The sequence below is a fragment of the Colossoma macropomum genome, unplaced genomic scaffold (assembly GCF_904425465.1).
Source record: "Colossoma macropomum unplaced genomic scaffold, Colossoma_macropomum, whole genome shotgun sequence".
NCBI classification, from domain to species: domain Eukaryota; kingdom Metazoa; phylum Chordata; class Actinopteri; order Characiformes; family Serrasalmidae; genus Colossoma; species Colossoma macropomum.
The window spans coordinates 36,642,369-36,668,991 of NW_023494799.1; the positions used below are offsets into that span (position 1 = coordinate 36,642,369).

The window sequence follows — 26,623 nt, forward strand, 5'->3', positions numbered from 1 at the left end:
CTACATCTATTACTAAATAAAAGAAATGTGTTTTGTATTCGCATAGTTTCTAAAAATGGTAAATGTCTTAAAAATTGAACCATAAGTATGTAAACTTACGAGCATCGGGGGTACACAACTTCGGTCCTGGAGGGCCAGTGTCCAGCACAGTTTGGAAGTTTCCCTACTCAAACATAGCCACTTAACATATAAGGTAATCAGGTGTGCTACAGCAGGTAAATCACCAAATTGTCCTGGACACCAGCAACCCTGGACACCAGCATCCCAGGAACAGAATTTTACAAGGTCTCAATATGAACCTCCTCCAGCTGTACGGACAACATCAACGCCATAGTCAAATTCATCCCATACTGGATTGAGCATGTCGGGTGTCGCTGCACTCACATCTCTTTCAGTGCGATTTCGGAGATCATCCAGTGTTGTGGAACCAACGACGAACGCTCTGAGCTGTTGGAGGTTCATTGCCAATGAAAATCACGCTGCACAGTTGACGGATTCACTCTTATTGAAGTGGAGAACGCAGAACGCTTTCTGCTCAGGGTTCTCATCTCCTCACAGACTGAAGGGAGCCAGAAACCCTATGACCCCCTCTTTCAGTTGGATTGTGATTGGTTCCTAGGCGCCTCACGGTCGGAAAAATATGGCGCTTTGAAATCAGATAAATCTTTTTGAATCACCCTGTATGCATATATGTGTTGAAAAAGTTGAAAGTTTATCATTTTGTACAAAAATTGTGTGTAGCTGTGCCTCAAAATGAGTTACATTTCAAGTCCATGTTAAACGTAATGATAGCATTTTAGGACAGACTGAGATACCACAGTGTTGTACACCATTAACGTCCAAAACGTGACAACTTGTGTGGTCTAAGAATCAGGCTTAGTGAGAAAGACCTTAAAGTGACATAATCTCTGGAATTCCACAGCTTGTGTTGTTATACTGTCTGAGATGTGAATGTGTTGCTGTGCACAGGCTCTCCCTGCGGCCCTGCGCGCACTGAAAGGCAGGGCGGCGCGACAGTGTCTGACCGAAGAGCTCAGCCTACACGTACAGCAGAACCGTGCCATCCTGGACCACCAGCAGTTCGACCACATAGTGCGCATGATGAACTGTGCTCTTCAGGTACGACTTCCTTTTACCTGCTCCCTGCACAAATAGTGTTTTGCTGAACTCTTGCTGTGAAATTCCACTGATCTATGAAAGTTTCTTAATAACATCAGGTGTGCACTGACCACTGTCTCTACAAGACGTCCAGGCTCTTTCTTAGAACTTGAGTTCCTTGACTAGATTCGCAAGGCATTTATGAGGTCTACAAATCCACAGGTTTATCACGAGAGAGAGGTTCAGTAGCTGTCAGTTCCTCTTTAATATGTAGTAGCTGGACCTCCTGGTGGATTTTAATGAGCTAAAGCAGGTTTTGATTATAATGGGTAGCAAGTGAATGAGTACCTGAGAGAGTGGTGCTCAACAGACACATCTGCAAAGGCAGGTTCATTTATATTACCTTTGTTTTAACTGCCTCAATAATATTGAGCCATTGCTGTGGATACAAGCACTGGGACTTACATAACTTCTTCTAGTGACTCATCTGAAATGTATGACTTCATGGAGAGAGCAGATTTGGGTTAATTACAGCACTTTGCCTTTAATTTCAATTCTTGCTTTGTTTTTATAATTTATTATTCCTACAGAAACAGACTCACCATACATTACCAAAATTTGCCTCTAAGAATCTGTCTGATCCGTGTTGTGCTTTTGGGGTTTACTTTGCTTTTTTCCTCCGAATTATCATCGGCAAGTGATTGGCAAGTTATCGAATGTCTCTCTGTTGTGTACCTCTATAAACTGTCATGGTGCCATCAATCACAGTGCATAACAAGGTCCTGTTGGTAGACCTTCATGTTTTACAGCTTCACATCATGAGGTTGGGAGATTTTAATAGCACTGTGCTGTTTTCTAAGTGAATGATTTTTATTGAGTCATTTTGAGTTCCTGGCATATTTTGGTGCTCCAGACTGGTTGGCCATTAGTCCAAACATCTGCAGCTGAGTGGACATCAGCAGACCACTGCAGGCCACTAGGTATGGGAGTTGTAAAAGCAGTTGGGGACATCACAGTCCAAGTCTGACATTCACGTGTAGGTCTAGGTCAAATATGTGATCTCCTGTGTTTTTTCGGCCTCAGCAAAATATTAGGAAGGGCTTTGGTATCCCACCTCATTATATTTCTGATGCCCGGTCAAGACTAATTTACTTTGTCCCAAATAGAAACGTATCTGCTTTTAAGTGCAGTTTGTACAGTCATCCTCTAGAAAAGAAAGTGTGAATTAAATTTAAACAAGTCTAATTGCACATTGAATATTTAATAAAGTGTGTTTTATTAAGTGAAATAAGACCCTTATGAGCTTAAGACTTTCTAGGAACAGATACATGGAAGTGATTTTTAAGCTTGAGATTTTTTATTTGATGAGGCACTGGAAATCCCTTAATTAGATTATGTGCAGTGAAATCCATATACAATTAGCCATCATGATTAATCAAACTGACCAACAGCATCGAATGAACATGCAGCACTAAGGCCTCATCCACATGTATCTGTATATTTCGAAAGCAGTTTTTTTTCCTCAGTTTTTTAGAAAGAAACTGTCCACACAAACAGCAGTTCCTGAGAGTTTTTATCCACATGATAATGTAAAAAATAGCTCAGAAATGCTTACATGAGTATCCTCTTCAGTAGAGAGCAATATTTCATACAAAGTTGATGCCAGATCCCTCACAGAGAACATTTGTGAGCATGCATATTGGCTAAAATACAGAATACATTGTGAAACTGGAGCAGATTTTCAAAAAAGCAAAAGAAAGCCTATTCCCTGCTGCCATGGAGTTGTTTACATTTCCATGCCTACGTCACTCTCTAGAACAGCAACAGAGTCAGGCCGAGAAGAGTTTTTTCTACTTCATAGTTCACTAGCTTTTCACTCCGTTTGGCGTCCTGAAATGACCCGCATGCGCACGTCTTGCTGAGTAACGTCACATGAATGAATCACGTGCATCATCAGCAAACAAACTAACGGTCAGAACGAGCTTCGCTGAAAAGATAATTAACTCTGATCAGCTCTCAGCTTCATTATTAGAGTGAGATGAAGGTGAAAAAGATGTGCTGCTTTTCCACCGTTTACAGGCTTTAACGTCTGTTCGACGCTGCTGCCATGGTAACGCTGAATGATGGCGCACGCGCCGTGAAGGAAAAGCACATGAATTCCAATCTGAGCATCGCATTAAGGTCACATGGCCACGAATCAGATACATATCTGATCTAGGACCACATATGAAAGTGACTCAGGTCGGATTTGAAAAGATCAGATTTGTGTGTCCACAGCCCTGAAAACATCAGATCTGAGTCACATTAGGGCAGCAAATCAGATCTGTGCCACTTCAACCTGGTAATGTGAACGTAGCTCAAGATAAGCATTTTAAAAGAAACATCCTCATTGAAACACTAATAACACCGTTTTCAAGTCTTCACCCTGGAGAGAATTTTCGGGAAACTGCCATTTTCAGCGGCCAAAAAATGACCAGAAATGAAATACAGAAAAAGTTCAGTTTTCAAAAATATCTGGCCTGAGGGAGAGAACAGGTCATATATGACTTCATATGGACTCGCACTACAGAAACAGCCTGTGCTGTTCATGGTGAAAGGGCATTTGGCACCACCGGCTACAAGTTAACATGGAATGTGTTTGGAAAGAAAGATGAAGACAACGTATTGTAGAAAGTTCAGCAGGTCTCTTTCTTCCAGTCAGGTCACATCTGGAACAGTCGAGGCCCTTCTGTCTTGTTTCAGGAGCAACTTTCCAAGCGTTGCGGCACGTGGAGACGTTCTAATGGAAACCACCTGACTGATAGTGCCCCATTAAGCTGGTGTTGGAGAAGTGTTGAATGACAGTAAAGACTCGTCCACAGGAGGCCAGCCAGTTCAGTCATGTCCTCTTGCTTTATTTTGGAACATCTCACGAGGACCTTTTGAGAACCTTATAGATGAGGGCTGAAAAGCAAGACAGTAGAGTTCTGAATTCAGTCTGTAGGGTTAGGTTGACCCTGTTTGGAATCGGAAGCCTGTTCCCCCCAGTGGGAAATGAGCAGCGCTGGAGGACACTGCTGGCATCCATGCTAATGCTGTAGGTCAGCACACTGTAGACAGGCACTCTGGCCTCAGGAATGTCGTCCTCAATGGATGTAGCAGAGATCACTTCCTCATGCTGACACCGTTACTATCATACTTGTCTGAAACATTGACATTTTTGTTTTTATTGTTTTACAGTCGTAAATCTTCTAGCGTCAGATACGTTTTATAGACCCATGTGACTAGCAGTTGCATTTAGAGAACTGTTCCAGATTTGCACTAAAATTTAGGCACCTATAAAAGGATCGTTAAACTGTGTCTCTTTGGAACATTATGTTGTAGACAGAGGAAGGTCAAAGTGTTTTTCGGAGCACGGGCACATTTTTCTCCTCGGCAAGTATGCTTTGTTTTCGAAAGAATGCTGCTGTTTGGTTACACAGTAAATAATATATTCAAATATGCGGCCTAAATATCCAATAGAATTACTGTCTGTCTGGCCAAAAAGATCAGACTAAGCATGGCAAGAATTTTTTAATTATTTTGTCTCGCTCTTCGGGGTAATATTGTACTGTTGTTTTCACCGCTTTATTGGAACTAAGGTAGCAGCGACTGTAAAAGATCTTCACATTTTCCAGATACTTGGTCATGATTTCGGCGTATGCGAGGAGCCGGGGGTCCATGGATTTGTCTCGGATGAGCTGTAAAGGAAACAAAAATAGCAGATAGCCTGGCCTTCTCTCTAATTGCTTTCATATCCCACTTTTGGTGCTCTCGTCGCCTTGCTTCATCACAGGGGAAGGCCAACACAAAAGCTGCTGAGATATGCCGGCACTGGTGCCAGCACTTGTTTATGTGCGGTGCATGTCATGACCTTGGCACTGAGGAACTTCACAATCATATACGCATTCACATACACAGGCCAGTGGAAAAGAGATCTGTTCTTTGTCTTTGGCCCATCAGCGCCCTGTCTCGAGAGCATGATCTGCCCTGCTGAGCTTTTCAGTGCACTAATACCACAAAATAGCTCATTAGAGAAAATAGATGGCCTGTTTTTCTTTATGAAAAATACAGTCAATTCCTACACATATACACTTGGAGATGTCAGGGCATTATAGGATCCATATGTCCATTAAGCCGTGTTGTGATTTAGACATATAGGCTTTGTTTTTAGGTGACAAACTTCTTATGAACATCCCAGGGGACAAGCTACAGCCACATGTGCACCAAATCACCTGAAGATTTGTGTAAGGCCGTGTGGTAGACCAGAGGTCACTAATAAGCAGACCGTGGTCCGAGTCCGGACCCAGACGCTGTCCTTTGCGGACCTGGATCTATGATAACCAACGGATAATTATTTAATTTCAACGGGGTGGTCCTATTTTAATCGGCCTATCATTTCTAGTCATTACGGTATCGGTTTAGCGGCCCAGGGGACCCACAGACCAATCGCATGAGTTATAAATATCACACGTGACGCTGCTCAGCCAGTCAGATCTGTGCATTACGACAAGCACTGAGACTCAAGTGACGCACACACGGGAGGGAGGAGGCGAGACAGCAATCGGAGAAGAAAGTGAGTCAGATTATTTTACGTGGTGTGCTCTAAAAAGAGAAAACTGACAAATATTGTTGAAATGTTACTGAATTGTACTTTATTTGATTTGACATTCAGTTGTTGACTGTATAAGATGTTGCTATAACTACTAGGCTACTTCAGTAAACAGTATGTGGCACTGAATCATGATGCAGGTTAGACATTATGATGTTCCGGACCTTTGCTTGAGGAAATTGTAATTATAGACCCCTGTGTTAGACTGTAAATCATGTTTTGAGACTTCTCAGGAGCTCTGCAGCTTGATTGAGGGACATTAAGCATAAGCAGACGAGCTGTGGGCTGACAAACGTGTTGTTGATGGATGAGAACCCTTTTGTTCAAAGCTTGCCATCCTAAGCACTTAGTGTTCTTAAGTGGAGAATGCATTCGTGAAAGCTTGAGAGGTTTCTTTGGAATTGTTTATGTCTGTGATAGGCTTTTCCTGGGCTCCTTGTCGCGCATGCCTCTTTAGGTGCTCATCTGCTGCTCCAGCAATTTTCATGACGTGCTGGAGTTATCTAGAAGTGGCCGAAGGTGCTGATGGTCTGAGTGCTCCTCAGGGAGTGTATCATTGCTATTATTGCAGTGACTACAAGCTTGTGACGTTCATTCTGGCATTTCTGAACCTTCATGGAACATCTGTTTACTCGTTGTGCTCCACTTCTTATTCAGAGGAGTCTGTTTTGTTTGAATATTAGCATTCAAATTTATTGATCTACAACACGCCTTAATATCAACTTGGTATTCATCACTTAATAATTTATATGATTGAAGTCTGCAAGGTATTTGTGTAGGAAACAGGAAGTTCTCAGCCCTTGCAGTGTCGTTCTGATGAAGCCCACCTGGTGGTACCACTTTTTCATTTGGAGGCCTGGTCTCACTGTGGGGAGAGGCAAGTTTGCACAACTTCTTGGAATAAACAAGGCCCTATTAACAAAAAAACATTTTGTTGTGCATTCCTCTAGTGCTTACTGTTGAAAATGGCCACTAGCAAGAAACAACGCAAGCGCCTCCTGGTTTCATTTTTGCTAAATTAGCCTGAGGACAGTGCCAGGGTTAATGACCTTGGACTGCAGCTATCTCTCCAGGCCATGAACGATAAGTCTTATCAATCACAGACTTGCAGACTCGTGACAAACACATTAATGAGCCTAATTGGAATATTTACTGAATGTTGTTTTGGTTTACTCTGGCATGTGTGGGCACAAGCTCCAGCTGTGGCCGGCTCTGGGACTGGATGTTGCGCAAGGCAAGCAGAGCCCCACTAGGGGATGGAGTGCAAAACGCATCCTGGCCATTTCCTGCTCAGTAGGCTATTAGCAGGGCCTCAGGACAGTGCCTGGTCTTGCAGGGCCAGACTAGAGCTTGAAATACTTATCCAAACCCAATGGGGCTCTACTAAGTGCGGTATGGTTCAGTCAGATAATATTTCGGGTTGGGTTGGGTCAAATTTTACATTCGGGTTCTCACTTTTAACAGAATCTACCCTGTTTTTTCCACTGCTTTAGTTCTACTCCTTACTTTATTCCTCACTACATTCATCATTTTAAATAATTTTAATAGCAGTAGTTAGAGCAGAATGTAAACTCAAATTTGGACAGCTGTTGATTTTGATACAGCATATTATTTTATATTGTTTTATCTTTTATTTATCCATGCTCTAATGATGGCTGTTATGATCACTACACAGTAGCTGTCTCTCTCATGGCAGGTTTTCTTTGGCACTTTGGGTGATGGATGGGCCAGTTTGAGTTGGTTTTGGACAGAATTTTGTTATACTCAGGTCAGGTTTGGTCTCAGAACCTGCCGATGTGGTTCGGGTCAGGTTCATACTGAATTTCGTCAGGCTTGCCTCGAGGTTGGACCAAAATTTCAGGCCCAGTCCTGTGTGTTAGGTTGTGCACGGACAAAAAATTCTCTGGCTGCAGTCAGAATTTCAGACCCAATTAAAGATCTAGGCCAGATGTGATCCCGTAACAAGAATACACGCATACAACACTACGACCTCTGTAAAACCTGCCTGGATTTAAAAAACGTCTGGAGTACTTGATTGCAAAAGCAAAAAAAGCTAGCTAGTAAAACCCTGTCATTAACTAACAGAATTGTTTTTCCCTTTCAAGAGGTAATGTTTCTTTTTTCCACATCTAATTTGTTTTCCACACATGACACACAACTACATGCTTAAGTAGGTTTTTTGAGAGGACTTTTCAGCCATGCTAACTCGCATTCATGGGCTAATGACAGCATAGGGCATTATTGAAGAGTGTACTACCGCCCCCTTTCTTTGAGTGCCTGAAGCGTTGGACTGATTTAGAAATTTACACTCAGTTTGTTCCGACCCAAAATTTCTCCTGGTTGTCTCCAGACATTCTCGTTGCGAGAATCTTCTGGACCCTTGAGACTCGACAGTGTCCTGTCCGTTGTGGTATTATTCTCTAATAATACCTGTGCTGTGCTGGAGGTCGATGCTGTGCAAAACAGCACTATTCATTCTTCTGGATCACTAGCTAGTGCACCATACAGGAGACTGTTCTAGGAATGATGGGCATCAAAGAATTACTGTGCAGAAGGGGTAAGATTGGAACTGCCAGTTGATTCTAAATCCACTCGCTATTTGCCTGCATTTTCTGCTGCTTATTGTGACTATGGGGACAAAAATGCTGCTGTGTTCAGATCTTCCTGTCAGAACATGTCGGAGATATCTGTCCATGTGGACTCCGGTACGATGGGCTTATGCAACCCACAGAAACCACTATGCTGGGAAGTTGTAATGTGCATTATTCCCATGGAGAGCTCAGGATGACATCCCGCAGGAATTGGTAAACACCAGGTGGCACCATCAGTCCTGGCCTTTCACACTTTCATATGGCTGAAAAAACTACTGGCTGGTTGTTATTCAACCACGTGCTGAACAAATATTGTACGGGTGATAGAGGGGCACATTTCACAGTAATAGCGGCTGGCGTTCTGCGAGGTATTCCAGATGCTTTTTACGGTTTGCTGTGGTTATTGTTGTCCATCACGGCTCATATTTCCTCAGTTCAACGTAACGACACCTTTGTCATGTCCACATTTGGAGAATTTTGCGAACATCCTGAGCCTGAGCTCAGCTTGTGCCTCGAAAGAGTCCGTGGAAGAATGCTTAAGGGAAGTTGATCCATCATCATTTCCTGCCTCTGTGTGTGAAAGTTCACGATGTAAACGTGTCAGAGAGAAGGCAACTTGTCTCACGTGGTCTAGAGCTGAGAGAGAGAGAGGGAGATGACCCACTCTCTTCCTACCTACACACACACAGACACTCCCGCAAGAGCACGTACTGTATGTGGTTAAAGCAGCCTGAGTCATAGGCACATGGTTTCTTTCTGCATTCCTTTGGAGCTGAGTAAAACCGCATACGTGCTGCAGGCCACCGAAGACAGTCACTGGCCTATTCAGCATTTCTTCTACTAGCCATTGGGCTTGATCTCCGTATACTATTTACTACAAAGTGTAGCATATGTATCTGTGTATACTATTGCTTTCAGAACAAAGCTTTGTATCTCAAAAATGGTAACTTTACAGGAATAAATAAACTTTAATATAATTAAATTTTTAAAGAGGGTAACCAGTTATACCTCCCAGAAAATGTCAGGTGGCATAACCACAAAATCTTATATTTTAAAAATAGTTACAGCTACTGAAAACATGTATTAACTAGTCTTTGTACTTTGGCACCTGTATAAACCTTCGTCCTTGAACTCAAGGTTTAATTTTTTTTCCAAATAGATAAACATTATTGTGATAACACATATTCTTGTATTCCTGGGGTCAAACCACTTGACTTGGTGAACTGAACCAGTCTCAAAAATGATTCTTTTTTTTTGTGACAAATATTTCTGAATGCCCTTTTGATCTTGACATTGCCCAATTAAGGTCACTTCTTCATAATGCAATTTCCCGACCACTCTTTCTTAAAAAGCGTATCAGAATAAACTTGCTATGATTTTAAAGGTTTCAAACATAAAATCATGCCAATTTTTTTTAATTTAGAGTTTTATATAACTAAATTACCCTTTGTTAAAAGTAAGGTGTTTTACAGTTTTTTACTAATATAAGACTAATAAATTACTAAAATAATGTGCAAGACAATAAAAACCAAGACAACAAACAAAGGAACAAAAAAAGGGGAAAAGGGCCTGCATACCTTAAAAAAGTTCATTTAAAATATGAATAAAAAAAAAAAAACTGTTTTGTCAATATGTAACCATACAGTGCTATGAAATGGGAATAAGGAAAAGGCCATTCACATAGGACAGACAGGGTCTCCAGTGGAAAAAAAACTTATCATTTGACCCTTGCATGATGTACTTGATTTTCTCTGATGAGAAATTGCATCATGTCTTTTATCCAGTGTCCAAAAAGAGGAGAAAGGCTGCTCTTCTAGTTTAGTAAAATTACGCAAATGACCAATTTTAATAGTTCACTTGGTCACACCAACTGGCATTTTATTAAAATTTGGGAGCCATAATGCCTATAATGGTTTTTTTATTAATGCACATATGTTCATATTAAGGAGCTATCATAAAATAATGTGAAAAGTGTGTATTTGTAAAGTTATATATATATATATATATATATATATATATATATATATATATATATATAAAGAGGTAATAAAAGTTGGGGGAGCGGGTACAATATAAGCCTTTGTGCCCCTGTCAATAAGACATGTTGAATATTGTTGCTGTCCAATAAAAACCATTTTTTTTCTGCATCATTTCAACACACCAGCTGCCCTTCATGTTGTGTGAAAATTTCATGATAAATGGATCAATAGAAATGCTCTAAAATCTCTTTGCGTTAACTTACATTGAAAGGTAAGAGTGTTTTTGCCCTCTCCTGTAAAGTTACTATTTTTGAGATACTTGTTTTCTTTTGGACAGCGACGACATGTAGGTCAGTTTACTTATTGATACCAGGACAGTGTTTGGCTTTTTCTGCATGTACCTCAGAAACAGCAGCTCTTAAATGATTGCAGGCATTGCTCTGGATTGTATAATTGTTTACAGAAAATGCTGAAATATTTGTGTTGTGTCATCATTTTCTATATATGTACTAACTGTTTTTCCTCCCTAGTAACATTTCATCCTTGATTTTTTTAAAATGCTGGTAGGCAAAGCCGTGTGTTGTATAACAGCCACCAAAGACCCTTACAGGAACTAAAGGAGAAAGAAAAAAAAAGGTCTATGGGGGGCATGCTTTCATGTTCTTCGCAGGAACTTCTGTTTTGCATTTGCTCCTCTCCATACATTCCATCTCCTTCTCTTTTTTTTGTGGGGAACAGGAGGATCGGGGGTGGGGGGGTGGGGGGGAGCTGTGAACAGACATTCCACAGGACACATAAAACATGCATGCATATATATATATATATATATATATATATATATATATGTATATATATATATATATATATATGTATGTGTGTGTGTGTGTGTGTGTGTGTGTGTGTGTGTATATATATATATATATATATATATAAAATACATTTTGTGGCTTCCTCACATAACTGTAAATATCCATCCATTTCCTCTGGATGCTCAGAGGATTGTCTAACTTTTCCAACTTTTTGTCACAGTCCCACAACCTAATATTCCCCCAATGCATTTTCTGCCTAGTCATCTGCTCTGCTGCCTCTTGTATACACTCTTATATAAAGAAATACTACCCTTGAAAAGATGAGTAAGAAAGGATATAGAAAAATGATGTCAAAAAAGAGAGAAATCTCACATTTCAGGGAGGCAATTTATTCGGGTGGGAAAAAAACCCTTCATATTAAATATGTTTGGCAAATTCATCATTTGCACTCGTAGAAATTCTTAGGAACTAAAACTAAGTGAAACGTTCCCCTTCATATTTGACCTTTTTTAAGCACACCTGCTTTAGTGGGGTATAAATATGAGTTTGACACACAGGTTGAACACCTTTAGATCAGTGGATACACAAATGAAATATATGACAAAAGGTGGCTGACCTTCATAAATCAGGCAATGACTATAAAAAGCTTCACACATGGAAATGGTCATCTCTACTATTAGGACAACAAAAGCTTTCAGACTACTGGAGCAGTAATTAACATCCCTGGATGACACAATCGTTTTATCCCTACACTATATAAAGGTACTAAACTGTCACTGTCACTCTTGTAACTGGGGTGGAACCCTCAAGGGTACATCTCAGTACCTTTAGTTAGGGAATAGAACTGTACCATAATCCATTGAATGATATTTTCTAAGCTGTACTGACTCCACACACCCCGTCTCGTCTCCAGGACTTTATTTTACTGTTCTGTTTTAAAACATTCGGTTATGAAAAGGTACAAATACGAACTTTTCACCTGAAAAACTTATTTAAGGTTCACAGCTGGACCTTAAAACCACTGTTGTACCTTTGAGGGAACATTTACACTGTTTGTACCTCAATGAATGAAAAATGTAGCTACACAGAACCTTTATTTCTAGTAGTGTACACAGTATGAAGAGTGAGGGTCAAGAGGCAGAACTTTCACCAAGGGTCACAGTTGGGCAGCGACAGGAGCTGGTTGCATAATTAAACACCACCTCCGACAGACTGTGTATCAGGCCTGCAAGAAAAAAAGCATCTGCTGTCATCAAAATATAAACATAAGAGCCTGAACTTTGCTAAACATCACTGGGACTTAGATTGGAATTGGATTCTGGGCTTTTTGGTAGCAAACTTCAAGTGTAAGTTTTGTGTAAAAATAGTCAAGTCCATGCAGAAAATAACCACAGTGAAGTACACAGTTGGAGCTTTGATGATGTGTGTTTTTCGGTGGACATTTTGGTGCATCCCAGGTTTTTAGTTGGGTTTATGTTAGAAAGAAAACAGGCTTTGTTTGCTGCATCTGGTCAGAGCAGACACATTCAAACAGTTTCAATGTCAGCAGATGGATAGTAAAAATGTTGACCGCATGCAACCAATTCAGGGTTCCTAAGATGGACTGTAGACAAGCAGGTTGTTTGTGCCAAGTACTTCTACACGCCGATGCCATCTCTGGTTAATGTTTTTGAAATGTTGGGGAAAAAAACAATCGCAAACCACAGCACCAAAGTGCAAATCATGGCTAAAAATTTTTGGAATTCGTTGTCTTGTCCAGACATTCTCTGACCAACCACTGAAGGACACTGGATTTCGTGGCCTATACCGTAGCTTACATGCTGTTATAATATATTTCTTTTATTTAAACTGGTTTTATTTATTGCCAGCAGCTTTTTTGTTTGTTTGTTTGTTTTCGGCCCAGTGTTTTCTGATCTTTGTTTTTCCATTTCAGTCAAGAACTTTCATTTCACTGCATTGCTACTGATAAACGTTTGAACCGGGTGAAAAGGAGAGTCCACAAGGAAGGATCACGGGAACTGAAGGATCTGGAGAGATTTTATATTAAGGAATGGTCTCAGATTCGTTTGGGTGATATCGCAGTTCATTTAACATTATGAGAAAATTTGTGGTTGAAGTGCCGTAACCTTGGCAGGGAAAGTGCCAGTAAAAGTGTTGATTTACAATGTGTGTATTTTATATAATTTAACCTCCCTGAAGTTTCTCTCATATTCTAAATAATAGACTGTTATATGGCAAAAACATTCACACTTATGTGGTTCAAAGGTGCCAGTTATTCTGGGGGATGCTGTACTTTTTACTTTTTACCTTAATCAGTACATGGAGAGATGTTAGTAACACACTTCTAAATAATTGCCATATGCCGTTGAATACCATATTCCAGAAAGAGTATGTTTTCACTAGAGAAATTGATGAACTCATGAACAGTTTTGACGTGTTTGATTTTTGATGTTTTTTGAAGCCAGTTACTTTAATTTCTCTTGGGAATGCAAATCATTGTTACTTCGAAAATTCAAACATTCTTTTAAATGACACTGAAATATTCTGCCAAGAGAATGGATTATATAAGTGTATTGGAAGCATATGGAAGGACAGTTACAGCTGACCTAATGCTAAATGTTCTTGCCAAAATACTGACGAGTAACACAGATATAAGAAGGCCAACAGTCGTTTGAAAAGACAGTGATAGCTTTAGAAACAAGTAATAGCCGTTATAAAACATGAAACAGATGTTGTTTTATCATCACAATTATACCCTGATTGTTTTTCTCTCTATGGATGGATCTAGTCTGTTACAGTCATTTTACCATACATACCATTCTCATCCTGTCTTTCTCTCTGTCTGTTTGCAGGACTGCTCGAACTCTGAAGAGTACACAGTGGCTGCAGCCCTGCTGCCCCTGACGACAGCCTTTTATCGGGTGAGTGTGTCAGGATTTCAGTATGATTTTTCAAATAATTCAGAGCAATTATAATAAGTAGGTCTGGTTCGAACAGCCCCTTACAGCCCTGGAATGCTCATTGGTGTTTCCAAACAAGTATGCGAATACTCATTCTCAAAATCGCCCTTAAAAACAAGAATATGTATGTTTCGCAGTTTTTTAAGTGCTTTTGTCACTGCAGTTCAAAATATGTCCAGTAGGCAGCAGCAGTGTATTAAAGGGTCCATATCATGGAAAAGGAAAACAAATTTCCCTTGCCATTTTAAGATAAAGGAGCTTGTAAACATTGTTAAAGTTTCAAAACATACCATTTACAACCAGGCTGTATGGTTCATATATGGAAAATAAGCTGCAAAAGCAGCCCATTTTGAATGAATAGTTTCTGTGATGTCAGGAGACCCATCTAATTTACATAAAACCACTGTTTCAGCCTACAGCAGTTTAGCTCCACCCATTTACACTGAAGTTACAAGGAGTGTTTCAGCTCTGAGTACCTTTTGAATGAGGCACAATACAGGGCAGCCGATCAGAATACAGCTAGGTTATCTTATGTGGGTCTTAAAGGCACAGCAACAAAAAACTGCCTGTTTAATTAAAGAGAGGTTGTAAATGGTAATGTAAAAATGAGTAATGGCCATTTTTGGTATATAAAAACTATTTATAATTATATATATGTGGTGAAAGATGTAAGTGGACCTCAACAAAAAAAATAAAATACAAAAAAATGTGGGATACCGGCCCTTTAATGGTCAGACTGAAGCCCAGCTGTATCCCTCTTGTTCAAATACGGCTTTCATGACTCGTGTAGATGCTGAGGGTTTAAGAAATTAGAACTGTCATTTTATTCATCACCATCATGGTTTTAGTTTTACTTTGCTTTAGTTAGTTGATTTTGATTTATCAAGTTATTTTATTTGTTTAGTTTGTCTTTTGTTTTTTTTATTATTATGGAAAGTAGCAATGTAGAGTGACACGCATGCTAAGATAGAGCCAGACTGCAGAGTGGAGCGGAGGGTTGAGAAGCTTTTGGACTGACAAACCTATCTGAACATTAGGAGGACCATCGTAGAAGTGGCTTAGTGGATACTCTGCTCAGCTGATGCAGCCTGTCCTCCTGGGCTCGGTACCAAGCTCAGAGGATACGAGGCGAAAAACCACTGACACTAGAAGTGTAACAATGCACAAATTTCATGATTCTACACATAGTGCCTTATTTGTATCGCTTATAGACATCCTGTGAAGTTATTTTTTTGCTCATTCAGAATCAGCACTTGGCATCTGCTTGAATTCTGTGTGGAGAAGTAGCTGCTGAGACTTTGGTAACCGACACATTTGAGTGATGTCTTTACATTAGTTAAAAACCGTTAAGGTATTTAAATTTGATTTTGCTGAATAGAACAATTTCCTGTATATGAAATCTAATTGTACTCGATTCACAGTGAGTGTATACTTGCGACACCCGTATATTAACCTGCTTATCGTGATTCTCCAAACTAAAACTATGATTATGTCACGTAAATAAACTTTGGCTCGAGTGTACTTCACCGCCAGACTCCCAGCACCAGTGTTCAAGTTTTCCACCACTGTTAGAGCTCAACAAACAGATTTGAGGCTCAGAGCTTCCAGGTTTTAGCATCGCCCTCACCAAAGACTAGTTGTACTCAGACAGAATCACTACAAATACATATTTGAGATGCTTCCTAATGCTGGTCATGCCTGCATGATGTTCCAAACTCATATAATTTTTTGCACTGGGCATTTGTCTTATTGTAAGGTAATTTAAAGTATTCCCACATGTGATTTCTCAGGCATTGTTGTTCTTTTAGCTTCTCTGCCCTCGTGGAATGGAGAGATGACGCAGTTGCCTAGCCTTGGATTTATGATGCATTCAACTAAACCAGCAATAATTTATATATTTATTACATTTTGCATATATTAACAGTAAATGTGCTTTTTAAAGGCCTTTGCTGATAAAATTCTTGTTGTAGTTAGCTGTGATGCAGTTTTTCTATGGTGTGAAAAAAAGACAAAGTTTCCAAATACTAAATAGAAATGTAAATTATTTAAGCCACCCCTAATAATAGGCAGTGGTGAATGTAAGCTGAGACTATGTTGTTCAGTCTCTCTTTTTCTGTCTGTTCCTATCTCTCTCTCCCACCCTCTCTTTTTCTCTGCCTGGTAGACAGGAGGTTTCTATTATGCTCAAATATTTATTGAACATCATGACTTCTAGCACACACAGCAGGCATTAATGAGGGTTATTAGATCTCTGAGGGCTCAGAAGTGCTTTATCCAGGTTCGTCACGTTTCCCTCTCCCCGATTTTGATGTTTCATTCTCTCTAGCCCTCTTTATCAAGTCAAAGTCAAGTCAAAGTTTATTTACATAGCGCTTTTTACAACAGGTGTTGTCACAAAGCAGCTTTACAGAAAAATCCGGGTCCGAGCCCCCATGAGCATCGCCAGTGGCGACAGTGGCGAGGAAAACTTCCTAAGAGCAAGAGGAAGAAACCTTGAGAGGAACCAAGAAAAGGGGAACCCATCCTCCTCTGGTCGACACCAGATAGCAAACAGCATTAGTATAAAATATTAGAATACAAAACGGGGGAAAAACAGGTGGAGCGATGGTTAATTAGATAGATTAAGTTTATGCAGCAGCAGCATCATCATCATCATCATCCTCAGGAGGGTCAGTTCATGCAGGTGAGGTTTGCACAGCTTTGTACAGCATGAAACTCCATGGTGGTCAAAACGGTGCAGATCAGCCAACAGAGATGGAGCTCTGGTGACTCTAGCAGTTCTGGTGGCTCATATGTGGCGACTTAGGCTCAGGGGCTCAAATAAAGGGAGGGGGAAAGAGAGCAAGAGAGAGGGAAAGAGAGAGCGAGAGAGAAATTGGTTAACAGGACAGGTCTGTTTATGGGGAGATATTAGTGAGCTAATAGTGCAACAGCTGATATTAGCACAGGCCTACAGTATGCTTGTTTTGCTTAGCTCATTTGAAGAATGGGGAAACAAGCATTTTTCACAAACCCCAAAGGGCTGCTGGGATTTGTGGTCCCATGCCTCTGGGTGGCTGCGGCTTACGACATGAATTCAGCACAAATCAACACGCGTGTTGTCATAGGAACAGACACAACGAACAGTTGCTTCCTCGCCGTGTGTCTGTGAACGCCGGCTGCCTTGGAGTGCATTCACATAATGACTCAATGCATGACTATGGGACATCTGATGTAACTAGTAAAGTCATGGGGGGGCATATTTCTTCCTTGCCATGACAACAGCACCTGTTCCATCCTAGTCCTAAACCCTCAACTGTATTTGCTGCACATCTGCCCTGGGCCTGGGATCAACAACCATTTCAGCCCATCAGTGCATGTTGTTTTGTATCAGTTTGTTTCAGGAAGATTTTAAGCTCTTTCAGAGTTTCAGTTCCAAAAAAAAAAATCCCTTTTCCCCTCTTTCATTTTTGATTTATCTTATTTGCAGCTGCTCCTCAGCGTAGCAGGTCTTTCGCATGACACACCGTCAACACCAACCTGAGAACAGCCTGTCAAGTTGAGAAATTCGACTGGGGAGAATTCCACTTCCTTCTAAACAAGAATAAAGCCAGGAGCCTATGAGTACTCCAGACCACAGCATATGGCGCATCTTGGATTGGAACCCGTACAAATTCTACGCTGAGACATGCTTTTGCTTAGTGTACTGTTCAAGGCCCTGAAACATCTTGTGATTTGTTTGTCGGACAGTTAATGGTTTGTGCTTCCACAGTTGCGGAACATCCTTTCCATGGATGTAGCCTTAGCACCTGCCATTCAAACTATTCTGGAGAGCCAGAGAACAGTTCACTGACCAGCTGTACAGGCTTCTTCGAGTTTGCTGCGATTAAGACATCTGAAAGCCATTGCTCAAACATATTGAGTTTCCTGTTATTCCTATTCTGTTTACGTAACCGCAAAACCTGATTAAAGCATTACGTAAAAAGGCCACTCGGCCTGGTTTGCATACAGAGAGGTGAGATACATCTCTAACATGGACTAGAAATGCAGCTGCCAAGAGAGAGGAAGGAATCCTTGTGCACTTCTTCCTACTCCAAAACGCTGATTTTTCCCAACTTTGCAAAGGAATGGTGTTCACGTGCAGTTTTCTCACGCAAATGGCAAAGGAAGGTCACTGAGGTTAGACCTGCGGCTTGTTGTTTGGTAATCAGTTTGTTACCTGAAATTAAGGCATGGACATTTTGGAAGAAAACAGTATTGCTTTCTTAGCATGTCCTCGCGTAATCCTTGTATGGCACGAAAGACAGTTCCCCCCAGTGCGTGTTTCTCTAGCTCTGTGCTACACATTTTCCATCTTCTCTCAGCTCCCAGTAGTCTTGTACTTAACCACACTGTGTGTTCTTCTCAGGGCTGGCTTGGCAGGACATGAAGGCACGGATGGCTTTGTGTCTGTCTGTGTCTTTCCCTTCATCTCCCAAATGCTAGTTTATAATACAGGAAGGCGAAGTCAGGAAGAGGATAAGTAGAGCTGATTTAGATGCTCTTCTTCTCCTGCAGCTCCATTTCCAGGTGCAATAAACGTGGGAATCTCAAAGCCAGATCTGTAAAGCAATCAGTGTTGTGCTCGTCCAGACAGATAGTGGACAGTAGCATTAGTGCAGGTTTACTCACTCAGGATTTGACAGTATTGAATTTACTGGCTTATCATGGGTGGAAGATTAACTCTGGGTTCAAGGCAGGTCAACCAAAGACTTCTACAACACTGAGCATGCAGCATTTCTCTCTCGAAAACCCATTCAGTGCCTTAAACCCCATGTGTCAAACACAAGGCCCGCAGGCCAGATCATGTCTGTCACACAATCCTATCGGCCCGCACAAGTATTTTAATTTTCTATTAATATTAGCTTATTTCACAATGTGCTGCACTACAGTCCCCAGCATGCACTGCAACGTAATGTGCTCTGAATCTCCTACGCCAACAACAGTCTATGGGACAGTGGTCCTATGGACACCTCAATTCTACACAATTCTGCGCAATTCCACACTAGTCATATCACAAAAAATGCATTTCAGCTGCAGTTTAACCAACATAAACACTTAACATCAGCTCAGCAGCTCAACAAATAGGTAGGTTTAAAAGACTGAGGACATTTAAATTTTGAATAATTTAAGTGTCCATGTTAAATTTCAAGGCCTCCTAGAAGTGTCTGTATTTTGCTGTTGACTTAGACTTTTGAATAGACAATGGCCAGTTTGGGTTACAGCAGAACGTTAATTAAAAATTAAATAAAAACTTTTTTTTTTCTCTGGCCCATAGATTTGATGAGATTTTTTAATATGGTGCTTTAATATGGGCCTCATATCTCTACTGGGCTGTGGATCGTTGTGTACTGGGCTGTGCAGCAGACAGCTAAAATCCATTGTTTATTAATATTATTGTTGTTGTTGTTGTTATTGTTGTTATTATTATTATTAGTAGTAGTAGTAGTAGTAGTAGTAGTAATAGTAGTATTATTAATAATAATATTAAATATTATAGTAGTAATATAATATTACTAAGAATGTTATTTAAGGCTTTATTCTTTCCTGTAAAATGTTTTAGAAGTGTAATTAAAAAAAAAAAGAAAAATTTAAATATATTGGCCTAGTCTCTGTATTGCTGCATGGTTGCGCGTAGGTTGCTACTGGTTACTGTAAGCTAAGGCTAGCATAATTGGATAAGTCCAAAATGAAGTAACAGATGTTTTGCTGTTGTTAAAACCGCAAGAATTGGCATTACTGAGCCAAGATGAAGGGAAAAAAAAAACTTGAAAAGCCTGTAAAGCTTGAAATAGTAATTTAAAAGTCAGAGGTCTCGGGTTGGATTTAACAGGAGTTTCAGACCCCGTCACGCGCCTTCTCGTGTTAATGTCACACACAGGCTCCAAAAGAAGGTCAGGCTCATTGTTTAAATTGCAAAAACAACATTATACTGACAAGGATACGATGACCATAGTAGATAATTTATATTTATAATTTCACTTCCAACGTCCTCTGAACACGTTGCTCAAGTTTTGACTTAAGTTTTCTTCGGGTACTTTCAACACACTGGAAATCATGTCATTGATCCTCCCGGGAGAAAAGGGTCGGAAGTACAACCAATGTTACAAAATGTTCTTGCACGTTGTGTGCAATTTCCAAATCCCCAAATTCCCAAAATGTATATATTGTAGCTTTTATGAACCTTTTTATTGTGGTCTTCAAACACCGAAAAAAAACATCAAAGAGAGGAACAAAAAATGAAACCAAGAAGAAAAAAAACAAGGGGTTTCTCTCCAATTTAGTCGTCTCCAGTTCCACCCACTAGTTAGGACTCCTTCAAACACATGATACTACCAACGCTAGGAGGGCAAAGGCCAGCACAGGCTTCCTCCGAGACCTGTGAAGCGCCGCCGCATCTTTTCGAACTGCTGCGCAAACAACATACGCCTGCGCTGACTAGCATTGTGCTGAGAGATGGGGGTAGAAGGAGGGGGCCATCCTACCCACCCAGAGAGCAAGGCCAATTGTGCTCTCTTGGACTCCCGGCCATGGACGGCTATAGCATCACCAGGGATTGAACTCGCAATCTCCTGAGGATAGAACCAACGCTTAGACAGAAAAAGCATATTTTGATCTAAAATATGAATTCATTAGCAGTGGGGATGCTCATGCACCACATCCATTGTGTGTACTATGTAGGCTAATCATGCATTGCTGCATCCCCGCTTCCCCGCTGGTCACGGGCTGTGGTTCACATTTTTAAAAAAACGTTAAGAGGTTGGCAGTACCTGTCTTAGACCACTCCTATTGTAGAAGCTCTGCAAAACAATTAAAGTAATTGCTTGCAGGCTTCCTCTGGGGTCCTCCAGGTTGTTGTCATCTCACTAGATTGGCTTTAACTTGGTGGCTAATTAGTTACACACTGATCCAGAATAACAGGGCAAGTGCACACTTGCTCATTCTGAACTTTACTAAAGCCTGACCAAGCCTAAGCTGGTCAGAGAACTAAGAAGTAGCTTTATGCTGAGAGATTTGACATCCTGATCTCACACCTTGGCCACTGCAGCAGGGGCACTGGCAGATCCCAATGGCTCAAGCCTGGGAGTGTGACTGTATGTGATTGTTAGATGGCTTCATATTATGGGCTTATTAACAAAACTCCTAGCCACAAAGTTTTGAGACATGTTGTTTGTGACATTTCCTGGTCTCCAGTAATTGGCTGATTGCTCTCATTCATGGATCCCAGAGCACTTGTTGCTTCTGCTATGAATTACTGCCAGCGCACGCAGCCGGTTTGTCCATGCGTGTGTGTTTGGGAAATGTTGTGGATCTCAGCCGTAGAAGAAAACTAGGTCAGAACCTCCAGGGATTTATCATCCAATCATATTCAGTTGCCCCAGCTCTCAACAACTGTTGCACACTTTTAAAATGTCATAGACTCGCTTCTTTCGGTTTTATAGACTTTTCAACAGGCTCAGTGTCTCATGCCTAACCACTTCTATAATAACAATAATATTTGAAATAGTTGCTGTTATTAAGCTGTAAAATGTTTTTTTCTTAAATCCATTAAACCACAGAAGAGAATCTTAAAACCCTGTTTCAGTCTTGTGACATCCAGAAACTGGTCTGTGAAGCTAACTGTGGGATTTCTTTGAGTGGCTGGGTTTGAAAATGGATGTGTGTGAGTATGTGTTGTGAAGTAAATGTACCGTATTCAAACGTTGTCTTGGGACACTTTCTGGATACAATTTTTGTCTCGTTAATTTATTATTTTCCAAGCTGAAGTTATTTTTATTCATTTATAACCATCAAAAAAATACAAAAACCAGCAATAATGACCATATTTACTGAAACTCAGAATGATCTCTGTAACTAATTGGAAATTTAAATAAAGCAGATAAAAATCAGTGGGACAAACATTAATGCCTTTTTATGTAGTTAAGTTTTGGTTAGTATTTTGTTGCGTATGTCTTTGTTTTGGATGACCGCATGAGGTGTTCTAAGCACAGATCTCATACGATTGCACAACTGATGCTCAACCAGACTTGTTAGATTTTCTTTTTAATACTTTCTCTTTCCACGACTTCAGTACATTTTTTACAGGTGATTTTGGAAATTGTAGCATATCTGCAGTCTTTCACGATTTGTTACCAAAAGACAGTACTTTCTGATGGATTAATTCAACTCAGTATTCACGTTTTCTAAAGCAATGTTTTTCAGAATTGAACATTGGGGGAGTTTTTCAACATTTTAAGCAAGATTCATGTTATTTTTATTTTGTACAATTTTAGAATAAAGAAGAGGAAAGGAGCGCCCCAAAAGATTTGAGCTTGCACTTAAACTTTTACCAAGGTCTCAGACTTAAATTAGCCTGTTAGGGGTATTGCTTGTTCTCAGTTATCATTAGAAAAGCCAGGTGTGATGTATTTGGTTTAGTGTCCCAATAATTATTTTATTTATATTTTAAGAAAAATGGGGAAAAAGTTTGGTGAAAGTTTTCTAGTTGGTTCCAAAGTATTGAGTATTAAGTTACAACTTAACACTGAAATGATGTGCTTTTTTAATGTGGTAATGCACAATATCCATAATACAGGGTGATTTAAAGATTCATCTGATTTCAAAATGATTTATTTCTCTTGTAAATCATTGCAGAACAATGCAGTAAACTGTAAATGGTTTAAATGAGCATAAAGGTTATTATGTAATTTTACAAGAGCTCAATATGAACCTCCTCCAGCTGTACGGACAACATCAACGCCATAGTCAAATTCATCCCATACTGGATTGAGCGTGTTGGGTGTCGCTGCACTCACGGCTCTTTCAGTGCGATTTCGGAGATCATCCAGTGTTGTTGGGAGCGGCACATAAACAGAATCCTTAACGTACCCCCACAAAAAAGTCACACAGCATGAGATCTGGTGATGCTGGTGACCTTTTTCTTGGAACTGTTGGTACCAACGACAAATACTGAGCTGTTGGAGGTTCACTGCCATACTGACAGTCAGAAACTCTATGACCCCCTCTTCCAATTGGTATGTGATTGGTTCCTAGGCACCTCACAGTTGTAAAAATATGGCGCTTTGAATTTGGATGAATCTTATTGAATCACCCTGTACTTTAAGAAAGTCAATAATTAAAAAAAACAAGTTCTACCAATAGCCATGGCTTCTTCTACTCCTATAGCCACAGTGCAAAGTAAACATGACCTCTGCATGTTTACTTTCCATCGTGGTGCGTCCAAGTTACAGTTAAACCGTGTCCTGCAGTCATCCAACATGGCCAGATGTGTAACATGTGCCACTTGTAAATGTAGCTGCTCCTGTTGCTTGCCCTGTCTCTGAGTAAGGAGGATTAGCACTCCATCAGAGCTTTGTCATGTATCCCAGGGAATATAGCTGGTTGGTGGTTAAGGTTGCTACAGTACTGGTCACTCTTTCACACCAAGCTTTTTGTGTTGATATTCGAACAGAGATCCTAGACTTTATCCCACAGCATCTTATATGCACCTTACAGCCCCATCATCAGGTCATTTAAATCTACTTGTGCATGTCTTGGCTTTGACAAATTGCCGCAACTTGCTATAATGGTATGAAATTTGAACGTGACCAAATCTGCTGCCGTTTCTGTGAGAAAATAGGTGTGTGTCATCCACTGCTGTCATGTCAGGGACGTTAACTAGCTCAAAGAGTTTATTCACCCTCTCTTTCTTTCTGTCTGTCATGCTTGTCTGCCTCGTATTAGCCCTAAGAATATTTATTACTCCTTGGAGACCTCACCTGTTTTCTTCCTCACACACTGCTGGCTGCTGCCTCTCACTAATCAGTGACATTCTGCACTGATTTCCTCCACTTTTTTAAAAGGTACATTCAGTTGACGTCCACCTAAATGGGTCATATGAAAACTCTGTCACCTGAATGAGAGGTGACCAACGTTGACAAGTTATGAGGAAAGGTCCAGGAATATCTGAAAGGCAGATTTCAGCTTGGCATATTCCAGGTCATGCAGTAGAGAATGAATTGGAAACAGCCGTCACGCAGACCCAAACTCCGCTCTGGCTTCCTCCGAGGCAGAGCCAACGCTGTACGATTGTTTGCATATTTTCAGTCACAGTTTGTGCAGCAGGGGATTTGAGGGTTTTCTTTGTCAAGCTGTTATATTCCTCAAACTAGACACAGTGATTTGCTAGTGTGACCCCTGCGTGCCTTAAGCTGTCCAGATCCTGACCTTCTTGTGTTTACTTTGCATTGCGGTGCGTCCGATTACAGAGTATCCTGCGGTCTTCCTGCGCAGCCAGAGCCAGTTTGGTCTGATGTGTAACATGTTGTCCCGCTGTTCTTTTTCCACTGTTTCGTTTGTTAAATATCACAGTTGTAAACGCATTGTTTGGTTCAAGATGGCTTTTAGTGCTCCTAGACACAAATATTTGGCGGCACAATGTATTTAATTCTGTCCGGCAGCACCCCACCAAGCCCCCGTTAAAACACTAAACCAGTTTATTCAGGTCGAGTGGGGTTCTTTCGACTCCCTCGTGGGCTCCACAGAAGAATGTGTGTTAGTATTAAATAAGCAGGGACGCCAGATTATTTGTTCCAAAATACTTGTAAATCATTGCATTACCCAAGCCTGTTCATGGATCAAAGCCCTGAGCATTTTCCCCCTTGTCCCCTGACACAATTCAGACAGGTTTTATGAGACATGGTGAATCCCTCTGGCACTGGAGGCCTCTGATCTCTCTGAGTTAAAGACCTACATTCCCTCGACTAAGACTGCACCAGGGCCCCTTTAGCATACTGGTCAGATGTATGACGGGTTCTACTGCAGGGGACGGCCCCACTGACTCCGGCTTTTGTTTCACCATTAGCCACTGACCTCCTCCTTAAATGCTAATTGCTGTGAAAGTAAGGCATAATTGTTTTTTTGTGTATGTACTAGTAGATAAGTGCATATGCATGTGAGTATGCAGAATGATTCATACCGTGTTATGCAAAAAGTTTGGGCACCACTGGTCAGAATTTCTGTTACTGTGAATAGTGAAGTGAGGAGAAGATGAACTGATCTCCAAAAGGCATAAAGTTAAAAATGAAACATTCAACATTTTAAGCAAGATTAATGTGTTATTTTGTCTTTGTACAATTTTAGAGTGAAAAAAGAAAAGGAGCACCGTGCAAAAATTTGGGCACACCAAGAGATTTTAGCTCTCAGACAACTTTTACCAAGATCTCAGACCGTATCCTCTTACGCTGCTTGGAACCACCGGTGGTTCCAAAACGTTTTGTCAAATTCTTCAGAACTTTCATATTTCATAAGCTACATTCTAAAGCTGGGTGTCATATGAGAGCTGTAACTGTCTTCTTTCCAGTCAAATAGATGGGTGATGTCATTTTAAACCTTTATAATAGAAGAAGCTGAACTCTCAATTTTTTTTGTCTACTGAAAGTCGACCCATTTTTCCACAAATCTGGGCTATAAACTTCTGTGATCTGCTCTGTAAAAATTATTTTTATAAAATAATACAAAGAGCGTCTAAGATTTTTGGCTTTGGTGAGATTGGAGGAAAAGGGTGCAGAATTTAATGAAAGAACACCTCTCCAACACTTAAGCACAGGGGTGGACCGATCATGCTTTGGGCTAGTGTTGCAGCCAGTGGCTTGGGGAACATTAGAGTGAAAAAAATGGATTCAAATAAATACCAGCAAATTCTGGAAGTGGCCATCTCACAGTCTGTAAAAAAGCTGAGGATAAAAAGAGGATGGCTACTACAACAGGATAATGATCCTAAACACACCACAAAATCCACAATGGACTGTCTCACTGAAGGTTTTGCCCTAAACATCATCATATATCTGTGCATAGATCTCAAAAGAGAAGTGCCTGCAGGTTGGCCCAAGAATCTCACAGAACTACAAATCTTTTGAAAATCCCCCAAACAAGAATTGAGACACTTTTTTCTAGCAAAAACCATACAGTAATACTTGCCAAAGGTGGTGTTACTAAGTACTTTTACTTTTCTTTTTATTTTAAATCTGTAAAAGATGGGAATAAAAAGTCATATTGTTGAAAATATTCAAGAAGTCTGTCATCTTTATGCCTTTTAAAAAAATGTCATCTTTTACTCGTCTAGTTATTCACAGTACCAGAAAGGGGTGCCCAAACTTTTGCATTCTACTGTAGATATTACATCTTTAGACTTGCTGTATCCCTCCGTCCTGATTATTTGGTAAGCAACACAGCAGCACATTCTCAACCTCTCCCTTCTCCCCTAGTCTAACAGCATGGCTATGTAGCTGGAGCAGGTCACCTTGACTCCATCACATCTCTAGCAAGAAAACAGACTACATAAGCTCACACAAACCCATCACGTTCAGGCTTCCACTCCATCATCCTCCAGATAGCACCCATGTGATGAAGACAAATATTACAGAGCTGGCTGGCTGGATCTCCTGGTGTGCAGCTAGAAAAACAAGTCTTTCTCCTTCCCGGATTTCTTAACAACTTCCCTTTCAATTCATCTTCAAATTGTGACCTTTGGAAACAGTGTCTAGACACCACAATCTGT

At 40.5% G+C, this 26,623-nt stretch overlaps 1 protein-coding gene across 3 annotated transcripts in view; it reads left to right on the forward strand.

Annotated features, from left to right (window-relative positions):
- Window positions 1-26,623, forward strand: part of sbf2 (SET binding factor 2) — a 151,052-nt gene that overhangs the window by 93,755 nt on the left and 30,674 nt on the right. For all 3 annotated transcript variants that reach the window (XR_005008102.1, XR_005008103.1, XM_036585844.1), the window contains exons 16-17: window positions 970-1,119; window positions 13,960-14,028. Coding sequence is in view for 1 of the 3 variants with exons in the window: in XM_036585844.1 (XP_036441737.1) it covers window positions 970-1,119; window positions 13,960-14,028 (219 nt within the window). In the remaining 2 variants the exon portion in view is untranslated. The remainder of the gene's footprint in view (window positions 1-969; window positions 1,120-13,959; window positions 14,029-26,623) is intronic.